The following is a 24,247-nucleotide window of genomic DNA, read 5'->3' as shown; positions in this document are numbered from 1 at the left end:
CTCAGACAGGTCGAAAATGAGCAAAAAATAGTTCTAGATGATTGCGATGTGTTTGTGGCACACCAATTGCAGACGTCGTGTTGTTGTCAACATGGTTCTCACGATTAATTTTCATTCATAGAGTGGTTGCTGCTACTGAGGGCTTTAGTTTTCCCTCCAATCCTTAAAATGCTTCAATATGGCACTGAATGGAGATTCGGGAGGAGGCCTTTCCCAGCTGCGGGGAGCGGAGCAGTCTGGCCCGGGTCCCTCATAATTGTTCAATGAAGACCCACTGGGTGCCGAATTGAAATATATTACCTTCATGTACTGTACATAGGAAGTTTCCATCGTCAATGTGTCGTACTATTCTGATGAGTTCTCGCAGCTAATACCAGCCTTCTTCATCAATGCATGTGGAGCTAATCACACACTGGCGTTCAGGCTGCTGGGGACGTCACTGGTTTAGCCCAAGGCTGTAGCCAGTCATTTCGGGATCGAGGCAAACACAGTCAAACATCCCATACAGGAAGACACACCCGCAAATCACCTCCAGCACCCCATATACCTCCATTTTGAATATTATTATTTATCATCAGCTAAGGAGTATAAATTTGAGAAAATTGTCAAGCTAATGTCCTTAAAATCATTTTTGAGGATTATCTAACAAGTCAATCATCTAAACACTTAATATCATTGATAAAAACATTAATGAAGTTTTAGTACTTTTACCATTTCAAACGCTTTTGTACTTACAACTTGGTGACAAAAGCATAATTTGGCAGTTGTCACTCTCCACTTTAATCATATTTTTTTATTTTACAAAATAACAAACATTGAAGCCATAATTTGTTAACAATTATGAATATAGAGTAATGATTATATTGTGTCTTTAAGCAGCATGCAAAATTCTTTTGATCCCATTCCATAGTACATATAGCAATAACTGTCCCTTGGTAATGTTCTTGACATAATTTTTAAAATATGTAAATTCAAACAAATGGTTTTGGAAGTGAACTTCTGTAGGTTGGCAGCTCTGCAGATGTAATGTAACAAGCTCCAATAGAAGAGCTGACGACCATGGGTGAAAATGTTAGAAAATGTTCTCACTCAAAAGGCAGAACGTTTAATTTATTGATTGATGATTTTATTATGCAAGTGGTCATAATGTTATGTTTTGGCTGGTCTGTGTATATTGTAAATACTGTAAATATCCATTTGGAGAACACCCAGTAGGATACCATGCACCGTATACCTTTTCCGCCCATCATTGATCATCATGACCAGTTCATAAATGTGTCTCTAATTTCCAAAATATGATACACAATCATGTTAATTTATTACCTTTACATGTAATTGTTTCTATAGATTGTTGCCATGGTTACAGCTGGATGGGGACACACTATTTTTGTCTCAGGCTGCAGAAATTAGAGCCTACCCACTGCGCCAAGCCTGCAAGAGGATACGGCATAACCCTATAGACGTCTACTCTGGCCACCAGGCAGATGTCTGCAGATTTGTTCTTACTGACTCTCACCTGATCAGTGGTGGAAGGTAGCATTCACTTTTTGGAGTCCTTTGGTGTATTCATTGCAATTGACTTGAATTTAATTTATATCTAATCTATCTATCTAATCTATCCAATCAAATTTTTTTTTATTTTTGCAAAATAAGTCCAATGGGTCTGAATACTTTACATACCCACTGTATTTGCTTGACTGTAACGGTGCAAATATATTGTCAATATCAACAATGGATAACATGAAATGCATTCACCATTTGTATAATTTGAAGAGACATTCAACTCGCTGGGAGCGGATTTGAGAAGAGTAGTAGACGCACATGCATAAGCACCCACACTCACACACACTCAAAGCTGTTTGAATAATTGAATAATTACGTTGAGTCATTATAATTAAATGAACATATTTGCTTGACTGTAATGGTGCAAACATATTGTCAATATCAACAATGGATGACATGAAATGCAGTCAAAAAAGTAAAGAATATGGCTTGTAATGTAAAAGTTTATAGTAAAATATATATGTACATATTGACATGTATACGTTATGCTTATAAAAACAAATAAATGCAGGCATTGATTTCATTATTTAAAAAATGTAATTCTTAAAATCAGAAATGGCTAATTTTGTATCCAAAAAGCACAGAGGCTGTACAGCTGCATATCCGCATGAAAATGATCATAACCTACTCAATACTGCATTACAGTAGATGTCACACTAATGGCTCTTTTAACCTCTGCGCACATTTTCTACTAGTGACGTATAAATAAATGGAATCTAGTTTAATTTACATGTAGTCTATAAATATGAATAATCAAGTGTAGAAAGAAACAGTGTAATAAAGCTTAACGATTTACCGTTTTGGGACCGAAATCACGATCTCAGAGAACGCTATTTCAAAAGCTGCGTTTTTTCCAAAGGGCTGTTATCCCCCACGCTCATCAATAAGCGGCATGCTACTATGAACCAGTCGCACTAATCAGCGCTGAAGTGTCGCTGGCGTAAAAAGAAAAAAAAAGTGTTGCATCCACGTCACACTCCCGCTGTCACCCATACCACTCCCGAAAGTCATGTCTTTCGCGGCTGCTTGGCATTGCTAGCCGCTAAGCTACCTTGCTTGCTCCGGAGTAGCGCAGACTATATTTATATCTTATGTAAGTCCGTGCGCAGCAGCAGGGAGCTGCGTGATGCTGATCCTTTCCCCCATGGTGACAAATAAACTACCCTACTAAAAAGTAGCGCTTTCACCAAGGAAACGGACAGGGAGTCGCTAAGTATGCATATTATAGAGTCGAGAAACACCCAAAATAAGTGCTTAGGACCTAAGTGTACAGTAGACTTTTCACAGAGGTCTGGCTAGAACCGCGTTTCGTCCGAAGAGCCAGCAGCTATGAACAGAAAATGTGTATTATAATGAATACGCGTCTAGACATAAAATAAAACGACGGCTACATTAGCAATTTAGCACACGGTCGAATACCGGAAGACGCTTACGTGTGACGTCAGCTATGACTAAGAGATCGATGTCAAAAGTATAAATACTTCTTCTGGGCAAGATGGCGGAGTGAGTAGTCACATTTTCTCGAGCTCTCAGCATCAAACCTGATTTACTTTACAAATTGACTATAAACCTCAGAGTATTCTGCTGATACAGTTTATTTAAGACAAGGAATTCAAACTTGCGAAGGAAGAATCATTGAACACGTTACAAAATGCCTAAAAAGTCTGGTTTGAAGCGTCCTAACGCTAGCGAGTCCAGCGAGGAGGCTAACATGAGCTTCTCAGAGAACGACCATGCTTATAGCAATAATGGCGCGGTTTGCAATCTGCAAACATCCTTCGTGGAGGAAGAAATCCCGCCCCTGCCGGCGACTCCCAGTAAGCCTCCGATTCCGAAGAAACCTTCCTTATCCACAAATAAAGATTTCGGGCTTTGCTCAGACGATGAGGTACGATCCTTGGCTAATCTCATTGACAACAGAAGCGACACCCTCGAAAAAAATGATGGTGTCAATACGTGGCGAGATTAAGGTCCTGTCTGACAGGGTCGTACACGTTGAAAAGAGGGTGGAAAGGAACAAGAACTCTGCTCTGAAAAATATGACTCTGAGCTTGAACGATACAGTTGTAGATGGAACCTGCGGCTACAAGGCCTGCCAGAAGACAGGGAGGAGGAGGTGCGGGCTCGAGTGATCAACATCTGTCAAGTGATTTTACCGGAGGAAAAGGAATTGCTCCCAGTTTCTGTAGACGTCGCACACCGAGTGGGAAAACTTCGACAGGACAACACAAAACCCCGAGGCGTGATCATAAGATTCATCACTCGAAGACACAGGGATGCGGTGTGGAAAGCGGCCAAAAACAACTCCTTTCTCCAGACGGAAGGGCTTCGCTTCACAGAAGATTTAACCCAGGAGGACGGAGAAAACAGACAAAAACTGTGGCCTCACATAAAGAAAGCTCGAGATGAGGGAAAAACGGCGCACTTCGTGGGAGGAAAAGGTTTTGTGAACGGTTTGGAAATCCATCCATAATCTGGACTTGAACCCCAACCTGAAGGTACGTGGAGTGGATGTCCTATGTTCGGGTCGTGGTTTCATGGATCGTCTACATAAGGATGTTTTGCACAGGACTCACTTATGTCTCTGGGTCTTATTCTGTTAAATTCTCAGATGGAAAAATTGTGCTGGTTCATAAATAGTACAGTATTTTTGAAAAGGTTCTTGTTTTTTGGAAGGAATTTTGCTTTTTGTATAAAAGCACAATATTTATACTACTGAGGTACTGCTGCACACTTAATTGTAACACGCCTTTTTTTTGTGCTTAATTACATAGTTAATATGGTGCTGATATCGACAGCTCTTTACTACTTGTCTACACTACTGTTAAAAAGATAACCAATACTTATCTAGGTTTTGGTTTATTTTTCTTCTATATTGTTGTTGTTCTTGTAGTTTATCAATGTTATCTATTGTTTCTCTAAATACCAGGGGGTTACGTAATAATATTAAGAGGATAGCTCTTTTTCTGTTTGCAAAACAATTCAAATCAGACTTTTTTTATTTTCAAGAATCTCACTCTACTTAGAACATTGCTAACTTTTGGAGGTCTCAATGGGGTAATAGGAAATATTCTGACCACAAAATGCCAATGCCATATGCCAAATTATTGAACATAATGACTTAATTTACCTAATTTGCAATATTTACAGTTACAATACGAAGAAAGAAAATAAAATACTTTTGTTGTCCATTGAAGATATTCTTACTAATTTCCCAAATGCATTACTACTGGTGGGAGGGGATTTCAACACTATATTGGATGTCTCCATAGATAAACTACGACCTTCTCAGCAAAATAATAAAGGGACACTCTTAACTGACTTTAAGAGAAGATTTAATTTGGTAGATATTTGGAGAATGAAGAATCCTAACAGCTGATTGTACACTTGGAGCAATAAAACCATCTCTATGCAGTCTAGACTAGATTTTTGGCTGATATCTGATAGCTTAAACAGGAATACTGTTGATGATCCTCCCAACACCGTTATCTGATCATAAAGCCGTATACATATCTGTTAATATCTCTGCTGGTCCCATACCTACCTCATTTTCAAGCTACTGGAAGCTTAATTGTTCATTATTACATAGGATTGAAATTCAAAGTAAAATTAGGAATATGATCTCACTCTACTGGTCTAAAGCAAACCAGGAAAACCGTTTCGGGCTTAACTGGGAACTTCTAAAATATGAGATGGGAAAATTCCTTAGAAAGAGTGGTGCTCAAGCAGTAAAAGACAGGAAAGAAGAGGAGTTAAAAATTGTCTCTAGCTTAGCTAACTTATACAATAAAGACCCTCTTTCCCTAACAGAAGAAGAAAAGAAGTAACTTTCTCTCTCGCAAATTAAACTTGATGATTTATACCGCCAAAAAGCGAAAGGAGCTTTAATAAGGTCTCGGTCTAAGTGGCTCGAAGAGGGGGAGCAAAACTCTCATTATTTCTTCAACCTTGAGAAACGTCATTCCACCAATAATAATGTTAATAAATTAAACATTAATGGAACTATTATTGAAGATCAGCGCAAAATAGCAGATTTTTGCTCAAATTTTTGAGCTGTACAGCTCAAAATTTAACCCTACAGCTGAGAATTTCCTAAACTCCCTCTCAGCTAAGATGATAAGTGAGACGGACAGAGTTATGTGCGACAGGCCTACATCCCCTCAAGAAGTACAGGATGTTATAAATCAACTTAAAAACAATAAATCTCCAGGACCTGATGGGCTAGTCTCTGAAATGTATTTTTTTTTTGCTTCTGAACTCACTCCTTTTTTACATAAAGTTTTTGTAGAATGCATTAGTAATGAATGTCTTCCCACTACAATGACCCAAGGAATAACTGTCTCAATTCCTAAACCAAATAAGGACAAACTACTCTTAGATAATTGGCGCCTAATTTGCCTACTTAATAACGATTATAAAATGATGGCTCTTTTATTAGCCAGAAGATTAAGGCTATCTTTAGACTCGATCATAGATGAAACACAGTCAGGTTTTATGAATAAGAGGCATATCACAAATAATATTAGACTTGTTTTAGATATTCTTGATTATCCAGATATAGTGGAGGACAATGGACTTATGCTATTTTTATATTTCTACTACGCATTTGATATCGTTGAACACCCATTCATCCTACAGTCCCTTAGGAAATTTGGTTTTGGAGGATATTTTTTCTCAGCTATAAAAACTCTATACAAAAACAGTAATAGCTCATTTAAATTAACAGGTGGCATGTCTCCCAGATTTCATGTCTCTAGAGGCTTTAGACAAGGGTGTCCAGCTTCACCGTACCTCTTCCTACACGTATCTCAGCTTTTGGCGGATCAAATCAAATCTAGCGAATTGAATGTTATCAACATATTAGGCAGAGACCTTACTAAAAAGCTTACTTAAAAGAGTTTAATTAAAAAAAACAACTCCATATGGAATGTCATAGCTTTTCATATTTTGTCAAAACTGGGTGGATTCAACTTTTTCTTGGCCTTATAATATTGAAAAAAATCCCTACAAAAATGTCATCCGTTCATCGTCAGGTTTTCCTTTCATGATCTCTCATTTTCAAGCATAACTTTTCACCTCATACATATTTTATTTGGAACAACAAAGATATATTATTTAAACACAAATCACTTTTTATTGAACAATGGTTTGATACCAATATCATTTTTGTGGCTCAATTCTTTAACAGGGCGGGTTTTCTTTACTCTTACAGTGAGTTTCTTGAGGAATACAATAGTATACCTGTGTCACCTGGAGAATATGCAAAAGTCTTTGGAGCCATTTCTCCTGGTGTTTGTATGTTATTTAGATCACAAACAGTGGAAACCCAACGGTTTTTTGCCAGCTTTGACTGACACTATAATTGGAAAGATTTGCTTGTCCTGCACTCATAGCAAGAACAATAAAGTCATTCGATCTTTGTTAAAAAAAGAAGGCATGAGAATTCCATATGTGATGTCGTACTGAAATAAATTTGTGGAACACATTGACTGGAAAAGGGTATGGCTGCCCAATGCCCAATGTTTATTTGTTGACCAGCAAAGTAAAAGAAATTTCATTTAAGTTAATTCATAGATTTTACCCCTCCAATGAACACATTGTAAAAAGATTAAAAAAAAAACATTAATGTAAAATGCTCCTTTTGTTCTGTGGATACCGAAACAGTAACTCATTGATTTTGGCTATGTCCTATTATTCAAAGTTTTTGGTCTGATATTTATAATTTTATTGCTAATAATTTTGATAAAGATGTTCAACTGTTTTGGAAGGATGTTTTGCTTGGTCTCTATGACCTTAAAATAAATAAGGCAAAACCCAACAAAACTTTTATTATCAATCTTATTATTTTTCTGGCTGAATTTTACATCCACAGATGAATCTATGCAGTTTTCAGAACGTTGAATATCTGTAAACATTTTAATATTTTTTTGTAAACTTTTATTCCCCCTGGTATATTAGTGTTTTAGTATTTCATTTTTATTTTATTTTGGTTTTGTATATTTTTATTTGGTTTCTTATGTAAGATTGGTATTTTGATATTATTTGCACGATTACACCTGATTGTAAGATTCTTTATAAGATGTGTAACTGTTAATTTGTACTGAAAATTGCATTGTAAATGTTATTTTAAAAAAAGTATAAATACTTATAGTATCAGCAATGTTATTTGCTTTTATTTGTACTATTTTCTACCCCAGAGTACTGTGTTTTGAGATCTACACAGTAATAGGTTTCAAAATTTGTTTTGCAAATAGACCTTTTTTTATTTGTTAAATAGAGCAGCATGTTTATATGAAAATGCAAATTTGGAATGAGAGAGAAAAATGCGTAAGATACTTTCTGACCCTTTTTAACAGGAAATATTTACCTTTTCACATTTAAATAATCCAATCAGAAATATTCCCATTATGATTTTTACACTTTTACATACACCGTTACTGTCGACTAAAATATTCAATCAATACCATGATATGCATTTCAGGCCATATTGCTTAGCCCTCAGGCTCTGAAGCAGTTAAGTGACAAATTTAAAAAAAATGGCTGGACAAAGCCTGGGCGGAAGTCGATTTTAGTCCGGCCCACTAATCGGCCCTCATGCGTGTGACGTGCTTGCGAGGCGGAAAAATTTCATCTCAGCTTACTCGGTGAAAGGCTTCTTTTTACGCTTCTTTCTACTCCCGCGTCGACGCGAGCGACAACTGATGTTATAGGGATTATGATATTGCCCACGCACCACCCGCCCCCTCTTGTTATGGTAATGGTATGCCCCAGTTGCAGGTGGGAGGCGCAGGTTACGGGATGTGAAAATAAGGAAATACAAACACGCTTGAACGCACGTTGCTATCTCACGTCTCTTCTTACACAAACAACTGCCACATTGATTCACATGACTGACGCATTGTGCTGTTGGTGACAGGTCTGCAACTCATGCCACGCACACATAAGGATTTGTTGCTGCTCTGATCGGTCCATTGTATCACATTTTGCGATGACATACAGTTTCCCACACGTAGAGGATGCCCCACGCAGCTCGTTGCTGCTGCAAAGCAACTAGTTTAGCAGCGTTGTGTGTAGAAAGAATTTACTCACCCACGTTCACCCTTAGCCGCTACCTTCCAGATCGTTTTCGCAATAAAATTAAATGGTTTGCTGGTATGCTTTTATTTTGAAGGCCGGGAATGAGGGGAAGTGTGGAAAATAAATAAGCAACTTGACTACGACTTCTGGCTGTCTGTTGGACCCAAATAATTATACAATACGACAAATCCAACCCCGGGGCTCACAATGCAAGTAAGCACACGCAGTTGGCTAAGTACTACTGCCGCATTTGAAGCATGTCTACAGCGGGTTCATATTGTAAATTAGCCAGCTAATGATCTTTAAAAAGCCTCTGCCATTAGAGCATTCCTCCCGCCACGACGTCAATCATGGATGTTTTTTTCTTTTTCTTTTTTTGGGCGTAGGGTGGATGGGGCGGGGGCCGACAATATTTATGAATATGGCTGAAGGGTCGCGGCCGGAAGGGTACCCAGGTCAAGGCTGGAGGGTCGCGGCCGGATGCGTGTGTGTGCATTAGGGGTGGGCGATATATATCGTCATCGATATCATCGTCAATCTTGCTTTCACGATGTGCAATTTTACATTATCTAGTATTACTACTGCTTCGAAAAGGATAACGAGTCAGTCGATGGCCGCAAAGTATGAAGAAATCCTCATTCGGCAAATCATTCGCGGGATCAGCTGGCAGGACCCAGTCACCTGACCCTGTTCGCACTGCAGCCGAGCTATGTTTCAAATATGGAGGACTGTTCATAGCAAATTGCGAGTCCACGTTGTCCGTAGTCTGTAAATGGTTTGGGGTTAAGAAGACTGACGTCGGTGGGAATAACATTGTCCCCATGAAGGGCAATTCTGTTCCACGACGAGCCATATGGAATACGAGGAAAACCTGGCGACCGCCCAAGCACGCTAAACAAAAGCTTAGTAAAACACAAACACTCAGAAAACAGTCACCGAGTTGAGCGCACAACCAATTGAGGGCAGGTGCAGTTGTGCGCTCACACAGAGGAACAGAAATCGGGAATGCAAATGTTACTGCTCTGAAAAAACCTTTCAGTTTACGTAATTCGTGTTCATTGGCTGTGCGTGGTTAAAATGTAATAAACTGTCATATATTAGAGTAAAATTGAAAAATAAAGTGCTGGCTGCTGAATTGGAAACCAGGAGTTTTAGCTGGTGGCAGTGCGGTTTCAAACCTCAAGCGGGACCCACTCGGGGTTTGAAGACGCACTACGGGTGGACTGCACATTGCTACACCATCAACAAATGTAGTTTTACTGAAAAAAAATCCATTGGATTTACTTAATTCGGACATGTACATCGATGTACATGTACATCAAATGATTAAAATGTGTTAAAGTAACATATTTCATTTGAATATTTTCAAGGAAAAGAGTAGTAAATTACATAAGTTCACAACTTTTTAAAGTTGAAGTCTAGTGCATTGTGGTTACTACAGTGGACAGGACTTTAAGAGCTATTTTCTTCTCAATGCAATGGTTTCTATGGTGGAATTGCCTATCAGGGTTTAGAATGCTCTCTGCTGCCCCACTCCATTGATTTTTATTCAGTGGTTACTTGTTGTAACTACAAGTAAACTTCCTCTGAGTCCAAGATGGCTGACAGACAGCCACGCTTGAGCACTGCAAGAATATCCTGCCAATTCTTCTATTTCAAGAGGTCCATTGAGGTAAAAAAAATATGCTGATGTGCAGAAACACCTAAGGAACGGTATACTTCTGTTTATTTAGAAAACTTTATTTGAAGTAACTAGTAAATTGGGATTAACCATGTGTCCAACAACCATGTGTCCAACAAAGTGGATGTCATGTCATTGGTTAGTATATTTCCAGTACAAACCAGTACAGGTGGGTGTTTTAACTTATGGTTATGACGATCTCGGCTGTAATTGGATGCATTTTTGGTAGTTACAGGTTCCTTATGTATAATTATTTTTTATGCAGGTTATTTGTAGTTTATGTTAGTACCACCATTATGTTGGCATATTTAGTAGACCGCAAGTGCAGCAAAGAATAGGGATGACTATACAATGCTGATGCTGACAATCAATGTTATGGAACAGGATGCAGATGGAGTCAGCGGGATGAGGAAGCTGTGGAAGATGGAACATACCTGGCATCCCCACACCCAACCATGCAAATATTCATGGAAATTCCAAGACATTACTTTGATGGAGCTTTGCCTCCATTTCTAGTAAAGTGGAAATTTAATTTTGCGGGAAGAACACCAGTTGATTCTTTATGCGTTTGTTTCCCAGCAAGCTTGTTGATGAGGTAGTGTACAGCACCAACTTGTGTGCTCTGCAGAAAGTGCAAGAAAATCTGTCAGTGACAAATGAAGAAATGCAGCTTTTTCTTGGGGCCAACATGGCCATGGGTGCCTTAAGAAGGTTCGGCGCGTGAAGTCACGGGCCACATTTCACCCAAATCAAAAATGCAGTTACAGCCCCGATGCTGCATGCATACAGAAGACCAAATACAGCTGCACGTGTGCTCTGACTGCTTTGCCTACTTTCGTACAGCTGATGATTGATGAATTGATACAGACAGAGGTTTAGTTGAAAGAAATATTCAGAGGCTTTCGCATGATTCACATTCAGAGATGTAGTGACTGTTGGTTCTTGTTGCTGAAATACTAGTCCTGCACACTTAACGAAGTATGGAGGCTCACAAAATTGTTGTTGTTTGGCGAAGTTTTGAAACCTTGAGTTAGCTTTGAGAAAAGATTCTTAGTTGTGAGCATTGTTAAGATATTTGAAACTGTTGTACAATGTGTTTTGGAGCATAAAAAGAAATAATTCTTCATAGGTTTACCATAAAATTAATTTAAGATCATTCTGACATTAACTTTGTGTTTTTGTTTTTTTTAAGTGCTTAGGCGCTTGAAGTCCACAGGACATGTCTGTAACTTCCTGAAAATATATCATTTTTGAAAAAAAAAAAGGTTGATATTTGTTTTTCTCATGCCCTAAGAAGAATAAAAACACACACACACAAAAAATGCTTCAGGCTTTCATAATTCATGCACAATCATGTGCAACCAATGTACATATTTGAATTACCGGTAGGTAAATCCAGGGTACAAAGGATATTTTTTTTCAGTTGATCCATTTATTGACTTTTTTTTTTTCTAATTGTGGCATGTTGTTGCAAATCGAGACATCACAAAGGTATATGAATTCAGATATACGTCCCTGGCAGTAGCCGGCTTTAGGATGACGTCATGATAGGGGCGCAGTAACCATACGGGGAGAGGTAGGGGTAGGCCATGTGCCTTATCCCTGGGTGGGAAAAAGCCAATAGCCATCAAAATAACTCCTATTTCATAAGACATTAGATCGACATTGTGCCAAATGTAATATGCAGTTTATCATATGAGCGATTTTTCCTGGTAATAACTCACTTTTGTCTGTTTTAGTGATGGCAAGATTCTGGTCCACAGTAGAAGAACTGACAGCCGAATGAAATTATTAGGTCATAATCAGGAAGTAAACTGCATTGACTCCAAAAATGAACTCATCGTCAGTGGCTCTAGAGACCGAACAACCAAGGTCACCATTCATTTTCGTTTTGTATGGCATATTATAACTGAGATAACAGCAATTATAATTATTAACTACTTTTTCCCAAAATCATATAATTGTGTCTTTTTATGGCTGATAAATTGCAGATTTTGTCTAATGTGGCTGTGACTCCAATTCCTTCTCTAGATCTGGACATTGGCCTCCAGCTGCCCCAGGGACGTAATTCCCCTGTATGACAGAGTCTGGTCTGTTGGAATTAATCCTGCACTAAGGTAAGAATTTGCTCATACCGATACCAACTTTCACAATTAATTAAAGTTTGACTCAAATGACAGGTAATATTTTCCACATTTCACACAAGCTGCACAGTTAGGTTTGCGATGGTATTGTTCCAATGAGGTAAAGAAATCAGCGCAAGTGACAAAATTACAAGTCATTCCATAATACATTACAATAATCATTCATTTATTAATTTAAAAGCGAGTAGATCAGATAAAATACTTTAAATTGTTATATGCGCAGCTGAATTGAACTGTGGTCAGAAAGGAGGCCTGTCTCACATCTTCTGGAAGACTGTCCCAATTTTGGTCACCATAGAACTGAGGAGACCACGGCCTGGGGTTCTCAGAGCCCAATAAAGCTCATTTGACTTGTCAGAGATGTACTTTGGCTACCATGAAGGCGCTTGTACGCAAGCAGAGCGGATTTGAAGTCTAATCTCAGAGTGACATGAAGCCAACACAGAGACCTGAGCAGTGGGCTAATACGTTCGTATTTCCTTGTTCTAGTCAGGACTCTAGCAGCAGCATTCTGGACATACTGCTCAGTAGGCTGTTACAGTAGTCTAATCTGCTGGAGAGAAAGGTATGGATTAGAGTCTTTAAATCAGGTTCAGACACTATTCCTTTGATTTTGGCTATTTTTTATTCTAGGCAGTTTAAAGCTGCTTATGTTATCGATTAATGTGGTTGTTAAATTCAGGTCCAAGTTCAATATTCCGACTAGGTTTCAAAGTTCATTATGAAGATTTATAGAGGGAGTCTCAAGATGACTAAATTTCTCTTTGTTTCTGTGATCATATTTGCTTGTTCCCATTCTGGGGATTGGTGGCAAATACTTTGCATACCAATGAGGCAGAGTATAATGGGAAATTGATTCATAAAGGAAATAAACATGACATATGGACAATATGGCAAAAATATAATATCACGATTTTTTCAAAATAAACTCACGATCAACGATTTTATCATGATTCTTTTTTACATCATTTTTTTTTAAGACTAATTTGCACATTTCTGACCATTTTCTTCATGTTAAACATACAAAACATATTTAAAATGTGTATAAAACTCAAAAAGAAAAAAAAAGACATTTTAAGTCAGCTAAGCTTTCTGAACAGGTTTTAATTTGAATAGTGACAATTTTTATCAAAATGTGCAGTGAATGTAAACATAAAAGGTAACGATGTAAACATAAAAACACAGCTCGTGACGCAGGTCTAGTACTTTGAAGAGTCTTTTAAAGCCCCCCTTTTCCACTGTTTTAATGGGAATCATGTCTTCAGCAAGGTAATAAGTCACTTCCTTAGTTAGTTGTTTGCACTGCTTGCTTGTTTTTTCATCTGGAGTGCCAGTGTTAAATGACTGTGTTACCGTGGGTTGCGTTAGCTTGGAGCTAGCGGCTGCCACTGGCTACCATGTGTCTGCTCTCCGTTTGCTTTGGCTGTCGGCGCTGATGTCCGAACCGAGTCTCTGCAAACTTAGCAAATAACTGGTTTGTGCTTTCTCCTCCGAGGAAAAGCCAAACCAAATCGACACTGTGGATGTGGAGTTTCTTTTCGGGACCAACTCTGCTTCGTGGTGACTTTGCGCTATAGCTTCCCGCTATACAAACAAACAGGGAGACGGGGAGTGTCACATACCGTGCACTGTGCGTGCTGTGATTGGTGTCTGAATGCGCCCTCTGATTGGTGTAGTGACCACCGTCGTAGTGTCGTAACTTGTCAGTAAGCGTCTGGGGGCCTTTACGCATGTTGAATCGGCGTCGCCAGTCGTGACATTTGGTCACTCTGATTGGCTGTTAGCTAGCAAATCAGCACTCGGAGCACCAACGGGAAGTGACAAATGCGGATAAACAGTGAGCACACTTTCGCTGCCTTAATCTTCTTACAAGTACAAGAGCGAGGGTTGACAATGTAAGTATTTCACAATACCGTGTCAAGAACGTGAGGGTATACTTCGCGTGGGAGTTCATCATGAGTGAAGAATATAGCTGAATGCATTGGTTATGTTTTTATAATCCACCATTTTTATAATCCATCCATTTTTCTACCAATGAAAAATAGTGACTACCGCCACCGATGGTATGGAAGGGTATTACATCTTATGCATGCGCAGAAGGTACTTTAATGGTAAGCGTCGCTGTCTGTCGTTGCAGTGTATTTTTCCAGCATGACGTGTCGACAGCCGGCCGGACGCCATAGGGGGTAAGCGTCTGTCACTGTTGGCCAACGTCGTTTTGGTCTACCTTGGCCTTTAAGGCTGTACATTCAAATGGCTGTAGAGACAACCCAAGTAAATACATTAACCACAATTATTTTGAAAATCTCAGTTCTGTTTCACTGATTACCGCCAGATTTGTTTTTTCATGAAATCTCTAAAATTGTCGAAGATCTGTCAGACAAGGTTAAGTAGGCCACAAGGTCTCGAAAACAAATACATCATGCCATAATCGGAAGAAATAGTGTTTTTTTTTTTTTTTTTAAAAGAGAGAAACAAATTGACTGAAATCAGTCGGCAGGTTACAAAGTTATCCAGCTAACCACGGTCTGAGCCATTATTCACAAATCGAGGGAACTGGAAACAGTGTTGAACCTTCCCAGGAGTGGCCGGCTAAACAAAATTACTCAAAGAGTGCTATGATAACGCATGCAGGCAGTCACAAAAGAACCCAGAACGTCATCCAAAGACTGCATGCCTCACTGGCCTCAGTTCAGATCATTGTTCATGGCTCAACCATCAGAAAACCACTGGGCAAAAATGGTAATCATGAGAGAGTTTCAAGGCAACAGATGGTGAAAAGTACACAAAGTTTGGTTTTACGTTTACCAAGAAACCTCTTGATGATCATCAACACAGAACTGCAGACTCTTCTGTTCTGTAGACTGATGAGACAAAAGTTGAACTTTTTCAAATCTCACATCCACATATATTTAAAATTTGAAGGAAATTGTAAATCCAGTTCACTGAAATAGCATACGTACCTGACATACCTTGACTGTCTGGTCCAGACCTTGGACAAGTTCTCAGAGCTATGAGGAGCACAAGAAGATTAGATTATCCAGATCATTAATCCTCCAATTTGATGGTTGAAATAGCAGACCAGGCGTAAGATTACTACCCCCAAGGCAACCCCTCTCACCCCATTCCCCTCACTCACTAACCTGGATAACTTTAACTTGTTACATGTTATCACACAGAAGGTTAAGAACACTTGATCCCTCATTGCTGCACATTATGAAAAAATCAGTCAGCCCTACCAATTAGGTAGGTAGATGTCAAGCACGTATCGCGTGTGCTTGTGTTGGTAGTTGGCCCGCTCCGAGAGTCTCTGTGAATGAAGCACTTTTGCGCAGCCTTCTAGTCGCCATGATGGAAATTATAAACACTCACCTTACGAAAGCAGCTGGAAACAAATATGCCTTCATAGTTTTATAATTCTGGAAGTCCTTCAATTCACAGAATGAGTTTGGGTGGAAAATGAGGTAGTGAACAAGACGAATGTACGCCACAGCGGGTTGTGCTTGTGGGTCAGTAATCCAGGCTCTTTGTTGAAGTTTATTTGGGTGTAAATCGCCACGATTAAATACAACTTCAACCGTGGACAGGGCGTCTCCGCCCAGCCGTTCAAAGACTGACCTCTCTCATTACATTACATCACAACTCTCAACTCGCTCACTTCCTCTCGTTACACACATACAACGTGTGGTGGCAAGCGGTTCATCAAACTGTTAACCCAGAAGTGGGTGCCCATAAATTAAGTGGGTTTGAATAGTAAATTAGCCAGCTAATGAGCTTTACATAAACCTCTGCCATTAGTATCTCTCCCACGGCGTCATGCACGGACGTTTTTTTTTTTTTTTTTTTTTTTGCTGGGTGGGGCAGACGTAAGGACTGAACTGCTTTAAAAGGATGAGGACGGACGGGGTCGAAGGACAATGATTTTTATGAATAAGGATAGAGGACGGACCAGCAAAAAAGGCTCAAGTGCCCAGCTCTGGAAATAGCCCTTAAGTATAAGTAGAAAAAGTCTTAGATCTTTGAGTTCAGCTCATGAAAAATGGGAGGGTAAACAAGTGTTTTTGTCTGTTAGAATAAAATGTACCTCTTTGGCACATAGGTGGTAACCGTTTTGTCGCTGTGACCTTCCCTAGCTGAAAGCTCTGCACCTTTCCCGATCTATTGCACCCTTCTGCACATTTAGTTTGGACCAGTTAAGACCATGTTTGGAATACATAGTCACATTGTTTAGGCACACACCCCTTGTGTGGGTGTGACTAAGCCAATACATGACCAGGGGAATTTTGGACGGTTTAGAATTTCTTCTGCATCTATGTGAGTAATAATGGTCCACGGCTGTCTGGCGATCTTTTTTTGGTGTTTATATCCTGCCCTTAAACCTGTTAGACTTGGACTGGCAGTCATCAGTCTGGTCCATTATTGTTTAGTGAGCATTAAAATCAAAAGAGCCAAAAAAAATTTGGACAGAACTGATCATGTTTATCCTTTTGTTAAATAGTCAATTCATCGATTCAGCCTCCTATTTTATTTTATGTAATGTTCTCAACTCTCATGCACTCCTTGTCCAGTACCTTAGTATCTACCCCATTGATTGCCATTATGCAGGACATGCAAGTGCCTTGCTTTGAGTCTGTTGTGACGGGGTAGCTTCAGCTTAGAAAATTTAAATTTTTGTATTATTCTAACTTAACATGATAGTGATTGTGTTTTTGATTATATATCACAATTCAAAATACAGTAAACCTCAAAGCTCGCACATTGCACCTGTCTGAGCCAGGTGAATTAATTCGGCCACTGCGACAGTAACACAAACCTTTTTTGGACTGTCTGTAATTCTGTATAGCATGACACCTGCACTCATGACTCTCTTCGCCACACTGCCCTGATAAATACTTGCTTGTTGAAGAGACATCGCTAAAGGACCAGAAACATAGGATGGAAAATGTTTTTCTTAGTAAACGTGTTATGTTTAAAGAAGCAATAATTAGGTTTTTGAAAATCCACAAAGTTGTCCAACACATTTGCTATAGGAAAATAGACCCATTTGTGGCTCTTCTTCTTCCAGTGGTGTTTATTTGAGGTTTGGTGTTTGATGGTTTTCGGAGCAACTCCCAACTCTTTCTGATGCAGTTCTGCGCCATCGCGTCAGTGTAATACCGCAATCACAGTTAAACGGGACACTAATCAGATAACTGTTTTCATGATGTTGAGGCCTCTGAGGGCACAGGTGGTCCATGATTTGGTGGAGTCAGAGGCCTCCTAATTTTATATTGTGTGTGCAGATTTTATCAGCGACTCACATCAGGAGAGACATTATTTGTTAGTTTGGCTTCGATGATCTCTCATGTCGAGTAGCCGAAATCCAATTATGTCGGCACATTATTCTTTGCCACATTCTTGCCAAACAAGGCGCTGCCCCGATTTTGAGTTTGTGTGGGTCTGGTGTGGGATGCATGCAACACTGACCATTAGTGTAGGAAAAAGGGGGCCTGGGCAGGAGCCAGTGAAGGGAGAAGCTACCCCGAAGAGAGGTGAAAACAGGGAGGGGGATAGAATTGTTTTGTCTCGAATTCCTCAAGCACAACTACAAAGATCTTCCAGGGGCCAAAAGCGCTTTTGAACATTTTAAAAGAAGAAAATGATTGTTGGATAAACCGTCAGCTATTCGCCACTTTCTCACCAACACCAGGGGGGCTGACCTTTGACATTTAGTATCAAAGTACAGGCTGACGCCACAGCAGCCACCCAGCCAGCCTGAGTCTGCCTTCTATGAGTGCTCCCCCCCACCACCACCACCACCCAACCTCACACACTCCAATTTCACCCCCACTGCTCTGCCCCACTCAACCTCAAGAAAAAGCCTGAAATTCATGTCTTTCTCATTGCTCTCTCCCAAGCCGTCCCTGTGGTTCAGGAGTCAAGAATTCAATTAGTTAAAAAAAAGAAGAAAAGAGAGAGGCTGCAACAATGCGATAAGGGGGCAGAATGTGCGTTCCCACAGGCTAAAAACAAGGGCGCCTTTCCTGGGGCCCATAGGGCCCGAAGATGCACACGGCAGGAGGTGAGAATAATCACAGCTCACTCTGAACCCCCTCATTACACATTCACACACTCACCTTAAATTACTTAAACGCATGGAGAGTTACATGCATTACAGCCATTCCCTTGAAGAGAGACGCACTTCATTGACGATTCTCACAGCTACCACAGAGACAGCCACCACCAACTCAGAAAATAAGATATGAGCATGCATACAGTATTTATGTAACCCTTTATGTTGGTGATGGAGCTCAAATCTCCTGCTCTCTGCGTTGTGTAGTGTTGAAATTAGTTACAGTAGACGTGATGGTTGCTCGACTCGTTTACTTCAGTCTTCACAAACACACTACGTGCGCTGGTCAGCACCAGAAGGCCTTATCGGCACGCTCGGCAGTGACACAAATGAACTGGCAATATACATTCACACAAAATGTAAAATAAAAGGAATACAATGAAAATGTGCCTGCGCAAACACTCGACGTGAAGAAGTCCTTATTGCAGGGGTGTCAAAGTCAAATGGATGGAGGGCCAAATACAAAATTCTGCGACAAGCCGAGGGCCGGACTGATAGAATGTTCATTTAGATTTTTTTAAATGTCCAGATTGGATCGGGTCCTTCACGCCTGCTGATGATGTCACACTTTATATATCTGTAATATATTTCTTTGCGTCTATGTTTGTCACCCCCCTGGCTGTTGTGTTTTTATCTTCGGAGTTACTAAATAAAAAATAAAATAAAGTACATTACTGCTACTTTTGCGAGGCAGCTCGTACGTCTTTTCCGTTTGCGTTCCTCCTGCCAAACTGGAAACAATTTTCTGGTTGACTCGGGCTGCAAGATTGTATGAACTGTGCATAATGTGAAGTAAAACGGAGAGGATCATATGATTGGTATGATGTCTCCAGCTGACCCTATTTTAGAGTGGCAAGGTATGAATGTGGCTGATCCTGTCAGAAAACACAGGCCCGTATTCCACTTGACACGTCTATTTATTGTGGTCTGCAACAACACAGACAAAGAATAACCCAGCAACATCATCCAATGCATATCCATTTGTTAACAATATGCCTAAACATTACAATTCACTGTATTAAGAAATGAATCAGCCAAACAATACATACAATACACATTCACACGTTTCATCACTAGAATAGTTAGCATATGAGCCAAAATAACTAACAAGTGTTCATCAACGTGACATCACTCACGAGGACATATCTAGGCTATTATGTACAGCAGTTACCTGACACGAACTTAAATGATTAAACTCACCTTTTAACATTTACACACAACAACAAACGTGGTGAAACACGGGCAATCTGCAACTACTGAGTTTGCTGGCACGAACAAGCTACGAGCTGTGTCGAAGGAGGAAAGAGGAAAAAAAAGTCACTATCAGCACTTAGCGCTTGAATAGTGTTCAATGCCTGCTCACAGTGTGGGACATCTCAGCACAACGTCGAAACTCAATTAATTTATCTAATGCCAACAATTACTAATAATAAAACAACGTGAGATGTCTAACATCAAGTATTTCTAATAAAATGTGTTTTACTCCAAATAATTTTTCACCACAATCCGATTCTGAAAGCCACAAAAAGTGACGAGAAGTCTTCAGTCAGCATGTAGAACAGCCATGGGGTGGCAAACATTGATGCAAAGAAATATATTATAGAAATAGTGTAACGAATTGGGTTGTCTGTGTTGAATTTGTGTCTTGCCAAGTTGTGTTGTTTCCTAGGTTAATGAATGCATCGCGCGGTTCGCTGGATGGGAGGGCATGCGAGCGAGAGTAGCGGAGGATGAACAGGAGAGCCGTTGCTCTTTTTTGACTGAACGGTTGTCGTACTGTATTGGCGTCGGCTGTGGCCCACAGTAGCCAGTTGGACTAATAAAAACATGATAATTAAACTACGTCTGACGGCGTGTTCTTGAAGTCGCTACAATATATTTTAAAGCGTAACTTCTTCGGCAGGCGCAAAGGACCCGATCAGATCTGCTACCCACACCGGCTTGCTGCGGGCTGCGGGTCGGATCTAATAATAAAGCAATATCATCCCAGGGGCCGTAGAAAACCTTCTCGCAGGCCGGATGTGGCCCACGGGCCTTGACTTTGACATAGGTGCGTTATTGGCACGCTAAGAAATAAATTGTTAAGTTAACATTTGTGGCTAATTGTCCACTAGCAAGTGCACAATGATACCCAACTCACCTCGGCAGTGACACAAATGATTTGCGGAAATTGCGACACACCCAGCTATTTATATCCACCGCATGACAGATAGGGGTGCTGTTGAGCCATTACGTTTAGACAAGTGGAATCACTCCATCCGGTACCAAAGTAATTCTGCTACACTTACACACTGTAAAAGTATATGTATTCAAACCCCAGTTCCAATGAAGCTGGGACCTTGTGTAAAGCAAATAAATACATATAGATACAAACATAAATAGATGGCAAATCAAAATAGAATATAATGATTTGGGCGGCACGGTGGTCAACTGGTTAGCACATCGGCCTCACAGTTCAGAGGTCGTGGGTTCGATCCCGGCTGCGGCCTCCCTATGTAGTTTACATGTTCTCCCCGTGCCTGCGTGGGTTTTCTCCGGGTGCTCCGGTTTCCTCCCACATTCCAAAAACATGCATGGTAAATTGATTGGACTCTCTAAATTGCCCCTAGGTGTGGTTGTGAGTGCGGATGTTTGTCTCTGTGTGCCCTGCGATTGGCTGGCAACCAATTCAGGGTGTCCCCCGCCTATTGCCCGAAGACAGCTGGGATAGCTTCCAGCATGCCCCGTGACCCTTGTGAGGATAAGCGGAATCGATAATGGATGGATATAATGATCCCACAAAAGCTGGGACAGGGGAATTCTTATAAATGTGTACAAGACGTGTATGATTTCCAAAAACAGTTCGAAATGTGGACTTGAAGCCAGTGACGTTTCTAGGGGTTGATATGTGGGTTTCGCTTTGCATGGTAGAGTTGTAACTCACGTTTGTAATCTGTGTTAACTGACAATGATTTTCTGAATTTTTCTGACAATATCCTTTACTCAACGATGGCTTTTTTGCTGTTTTTATTAATGCAGCATTGCCTGAGGGATCGAAGGTCACATGCAGTCATTGTTGATTTTTTTTTTTTTTTTGCCCTGCCGCTTACATACAGAGATTTTTACAGATTATCTGAAATTTTAGATGATACTATGGACCACAGTGAAATGTCTAAGTTCCATCCAATTGTATGTGAACTTATGTTCTTAAACTGTTGGACTATTTAATCATCCATTTGTTCACAAAGTGATGAACGTCGCACCGTCCTTGCTTGTGAACAGCTAAGCCTTTCAGTGATGCTCCTTTCCAATCCAATCATCTGTGAAATGTTCCAAACAAGTGTTGAGCATTCCTCAAATTTCCCAGTCCTTTGTTGCCCCTGTTATTATCTCCACTTTTGCCACACTTCTTTGTGAAATCCCAGTTGCACTGGGTACGATATTTGGCCAAACTGTGCGTCTTCTCTACACCAGGTGGCAGTGAGGCTCCTTTCAACTTGTTTAGTTGGGTTCAATGAAAAAGAGCGCCTTGTTTCTACCTGCGAACTCATCCAAATAGAGTGATTAAAAGAAACCATGTATCATTTGTTATTTCCATTTTCAAATTAGAATTTCGAATCTTTTTTTTTTTTTTTATCTAACAGACAATATTTTAAAAGTTTTAGGCTTAGATCAAAATTGCAAAGTTGGAAAATGGCCACAGGGCTGATTAAAGGAAGGCTTTAATAATTTTACATGTGTCTTGGTTGGTCGTAATTAATTGGTTTAGCTTGGAAATACAAAGAAGAGCTGAAAAACACATCTCTTTATGATATATATCACCTTTATGGAAATATTTTCAACAGAGGGCTATGTCCATATTGCATCCAATGAGAATTCTGACGTTCCGTCATTCGTCATCCGTCAACAGCTTAGGTACCCATCCTTCATTTGTACATCTGTCATTTTTTCAAGCCAAACCAACTTGTAATCATCAGATGGTCAGTCCGTTAGTCAGTCCATCATGTAGTTCGTCAATTAGTCCATCAGACGTCCGTTGGTCCCTCAGTCCATGGCGGCCTGCAGCAGTTTTAACTCCTAAAATGCCCAAAGGTTTTCATTTTAAGTTTAAAATGGGTTACCTTAACCAGAATCCAGCTCCGCATTGTGGTCAAGGCTAAATAAAGTCCAAACCATGTAGCCCACTCCAACTGCTCTTTATAAATGCTCTTCTTGTTTGTCGTCTTGTTCTTGTCCTTTTCCTTCTTCTTTTTGGTTTATGGGCAAATTACAGTTCTTTTGTGCAAACCGCCACCCACTTTGCAGGAAGCCCAAGGCATTTTCATACAGTTGGTACGGAAAGTAATTAGACCCCTTTAAATGTTTGACTTTGTGTCATTGCAGCCATTTGCCAAAAGTTCATTTTATTTCTCATTATTGAACACTCAGCACCCCATCTTGACAGAAAACAAATCAGAAATGTAGACCATTTTACAAATGTTTTAAAAAAGAAAAACTGAAATATGATGTGCTCATAAGTATTCACACCATTTGCAAAAAAACTTCATATATAACTCACATGCTGTCCATTTCTTCTTATCTTCATTGAGATGGTCTGCTCCTTTATTGCAGTCCAGCTGTGTTCAATTAAACTGATTGGACTTGATTAGGAAAGGCACACACCTCTCTATATTAGACTTTACAGATCACAGTGCATGTCAGAGCAAATGAGAATCATGAGGTCAAAGGAACTGCCCAAGGAGATCAGAGACAGAATTGTGGCAAAGCACAGATCTGGCCATGGTTACAAAAGAATTTCTGCTGCACTCATGGATCCTAAGAGCACAGTGGCTTCCATAATCCTCAAATGGAAGAAGTTTGGGAAAACCACAACTCTTCCTCGACCTGCCCGTCCATTCAAACTGAGCAATCGTTGGAGAAGAGCTTGGTGATAGAGGTAAAGTAGAACCCAAAGATCACTGTGGCTGAGCTCGAGAGATGCTGTAGGGAAATGGGAGAAAGATACACAAAGTCAACTATCACTGCAGCCCTCCACCGGTCAGGGTTTTATGGCAGAGTGGCCCAAGGGAAGCCTCGCCCGCATAGAGTTTGGCGAAAAACACATGAAGGACTCCTAGACTATGAGAATTAAGATTCTCTGGTCTAATGAGACCAAGATTGAACATTTTGGTGTTCATTCTAAGCGGCATGTGTGGAGAAACCTAGGCACTGCTCATCACCTACCCAATACAATCCCTACAGTGAAATGTGGTGGTGGGAGCATCGTGTTGTGGGGGTGTTTTTCAGCTCCAGGAACAAAACGACTAGTTGCAATTTAAGGAAAGATGAATGCGGTCAAGTACAGAGATATCCTGGAAGAAAACCTCTTCCAGAGTGTTCAGGACCTCAGACTGGGCCAAAGGTTCACCTTTCAACAGGACAATGACCCGGAACACACAGCTAAAATAACAAAGAATTGACTTCAGAACAACTGTGTGACCGTTCTTGACTGGGCTGGCCACATCATGCATTTTCCTACTTCCGGGAATACGGCGTAGCAAAACTGCTGTGTAGTGGTTTGCTGGCATGCTTTATTTTGAAGGCCGGGAAGTATGAAGGAGGGGAAGTCTGGAAAATAAGTAATTTGTTGAATGCTTGCAGAGTTGTCGTCTGTTGGACCCAAATAATTATACAATACGACAAAACCAACCC

General features: G+C 40.2%; 1 protein-coding gene across 1 annotated transcript in view; it reads left to right on the top strand.

The window, feature by feature from the left end:
- Window positions 1–24,247, top strand: part of fbxw4 (F-box and WD repeat domain containing 4) — an 84,943-nt gene that overhangs the window by 5,527 nt on the left and 55,169 nt on the right. Inside the window, exons 3-5 of the mRNA XM_086045557.1 lie at window positions 1,348–1,533; window positions 12,061–12,193; window positions 12,353–12,438. Of these exons, the coding sequence (XP_085901683.1) occupies window positions 1,348–1,533; window positions 12,061–12,193; window positions 12,353–12,438 (405 nt within the window). The remainder of the gene's footprint in view (window positions 1–1,347; window positions 1,534–12,060; window positions 12,194–12,352; window positions 12,439–24,247) is intronic.

This window comes from Filicampus tigris, chromosome 11 (genome assembly GCF_054856515.1).
Source record: "Filicampus tigris isolate MCC_2025a chromosome 11, RoL_Ftig_1.0, whole genome shotgun sequence".
Classification (NCBI taxonomy): Eukaryota; Metazoa; Chordata; class Actinopteri; order Syngnathiformes; family Syngnathidae; genus Filicampus; species Filicampus tigris.
The sequence above is the reverse complement of the archived record's forward strand: the minus strand, read 5'-3'. Positions and strand labels throughout refer to the sequence as shown.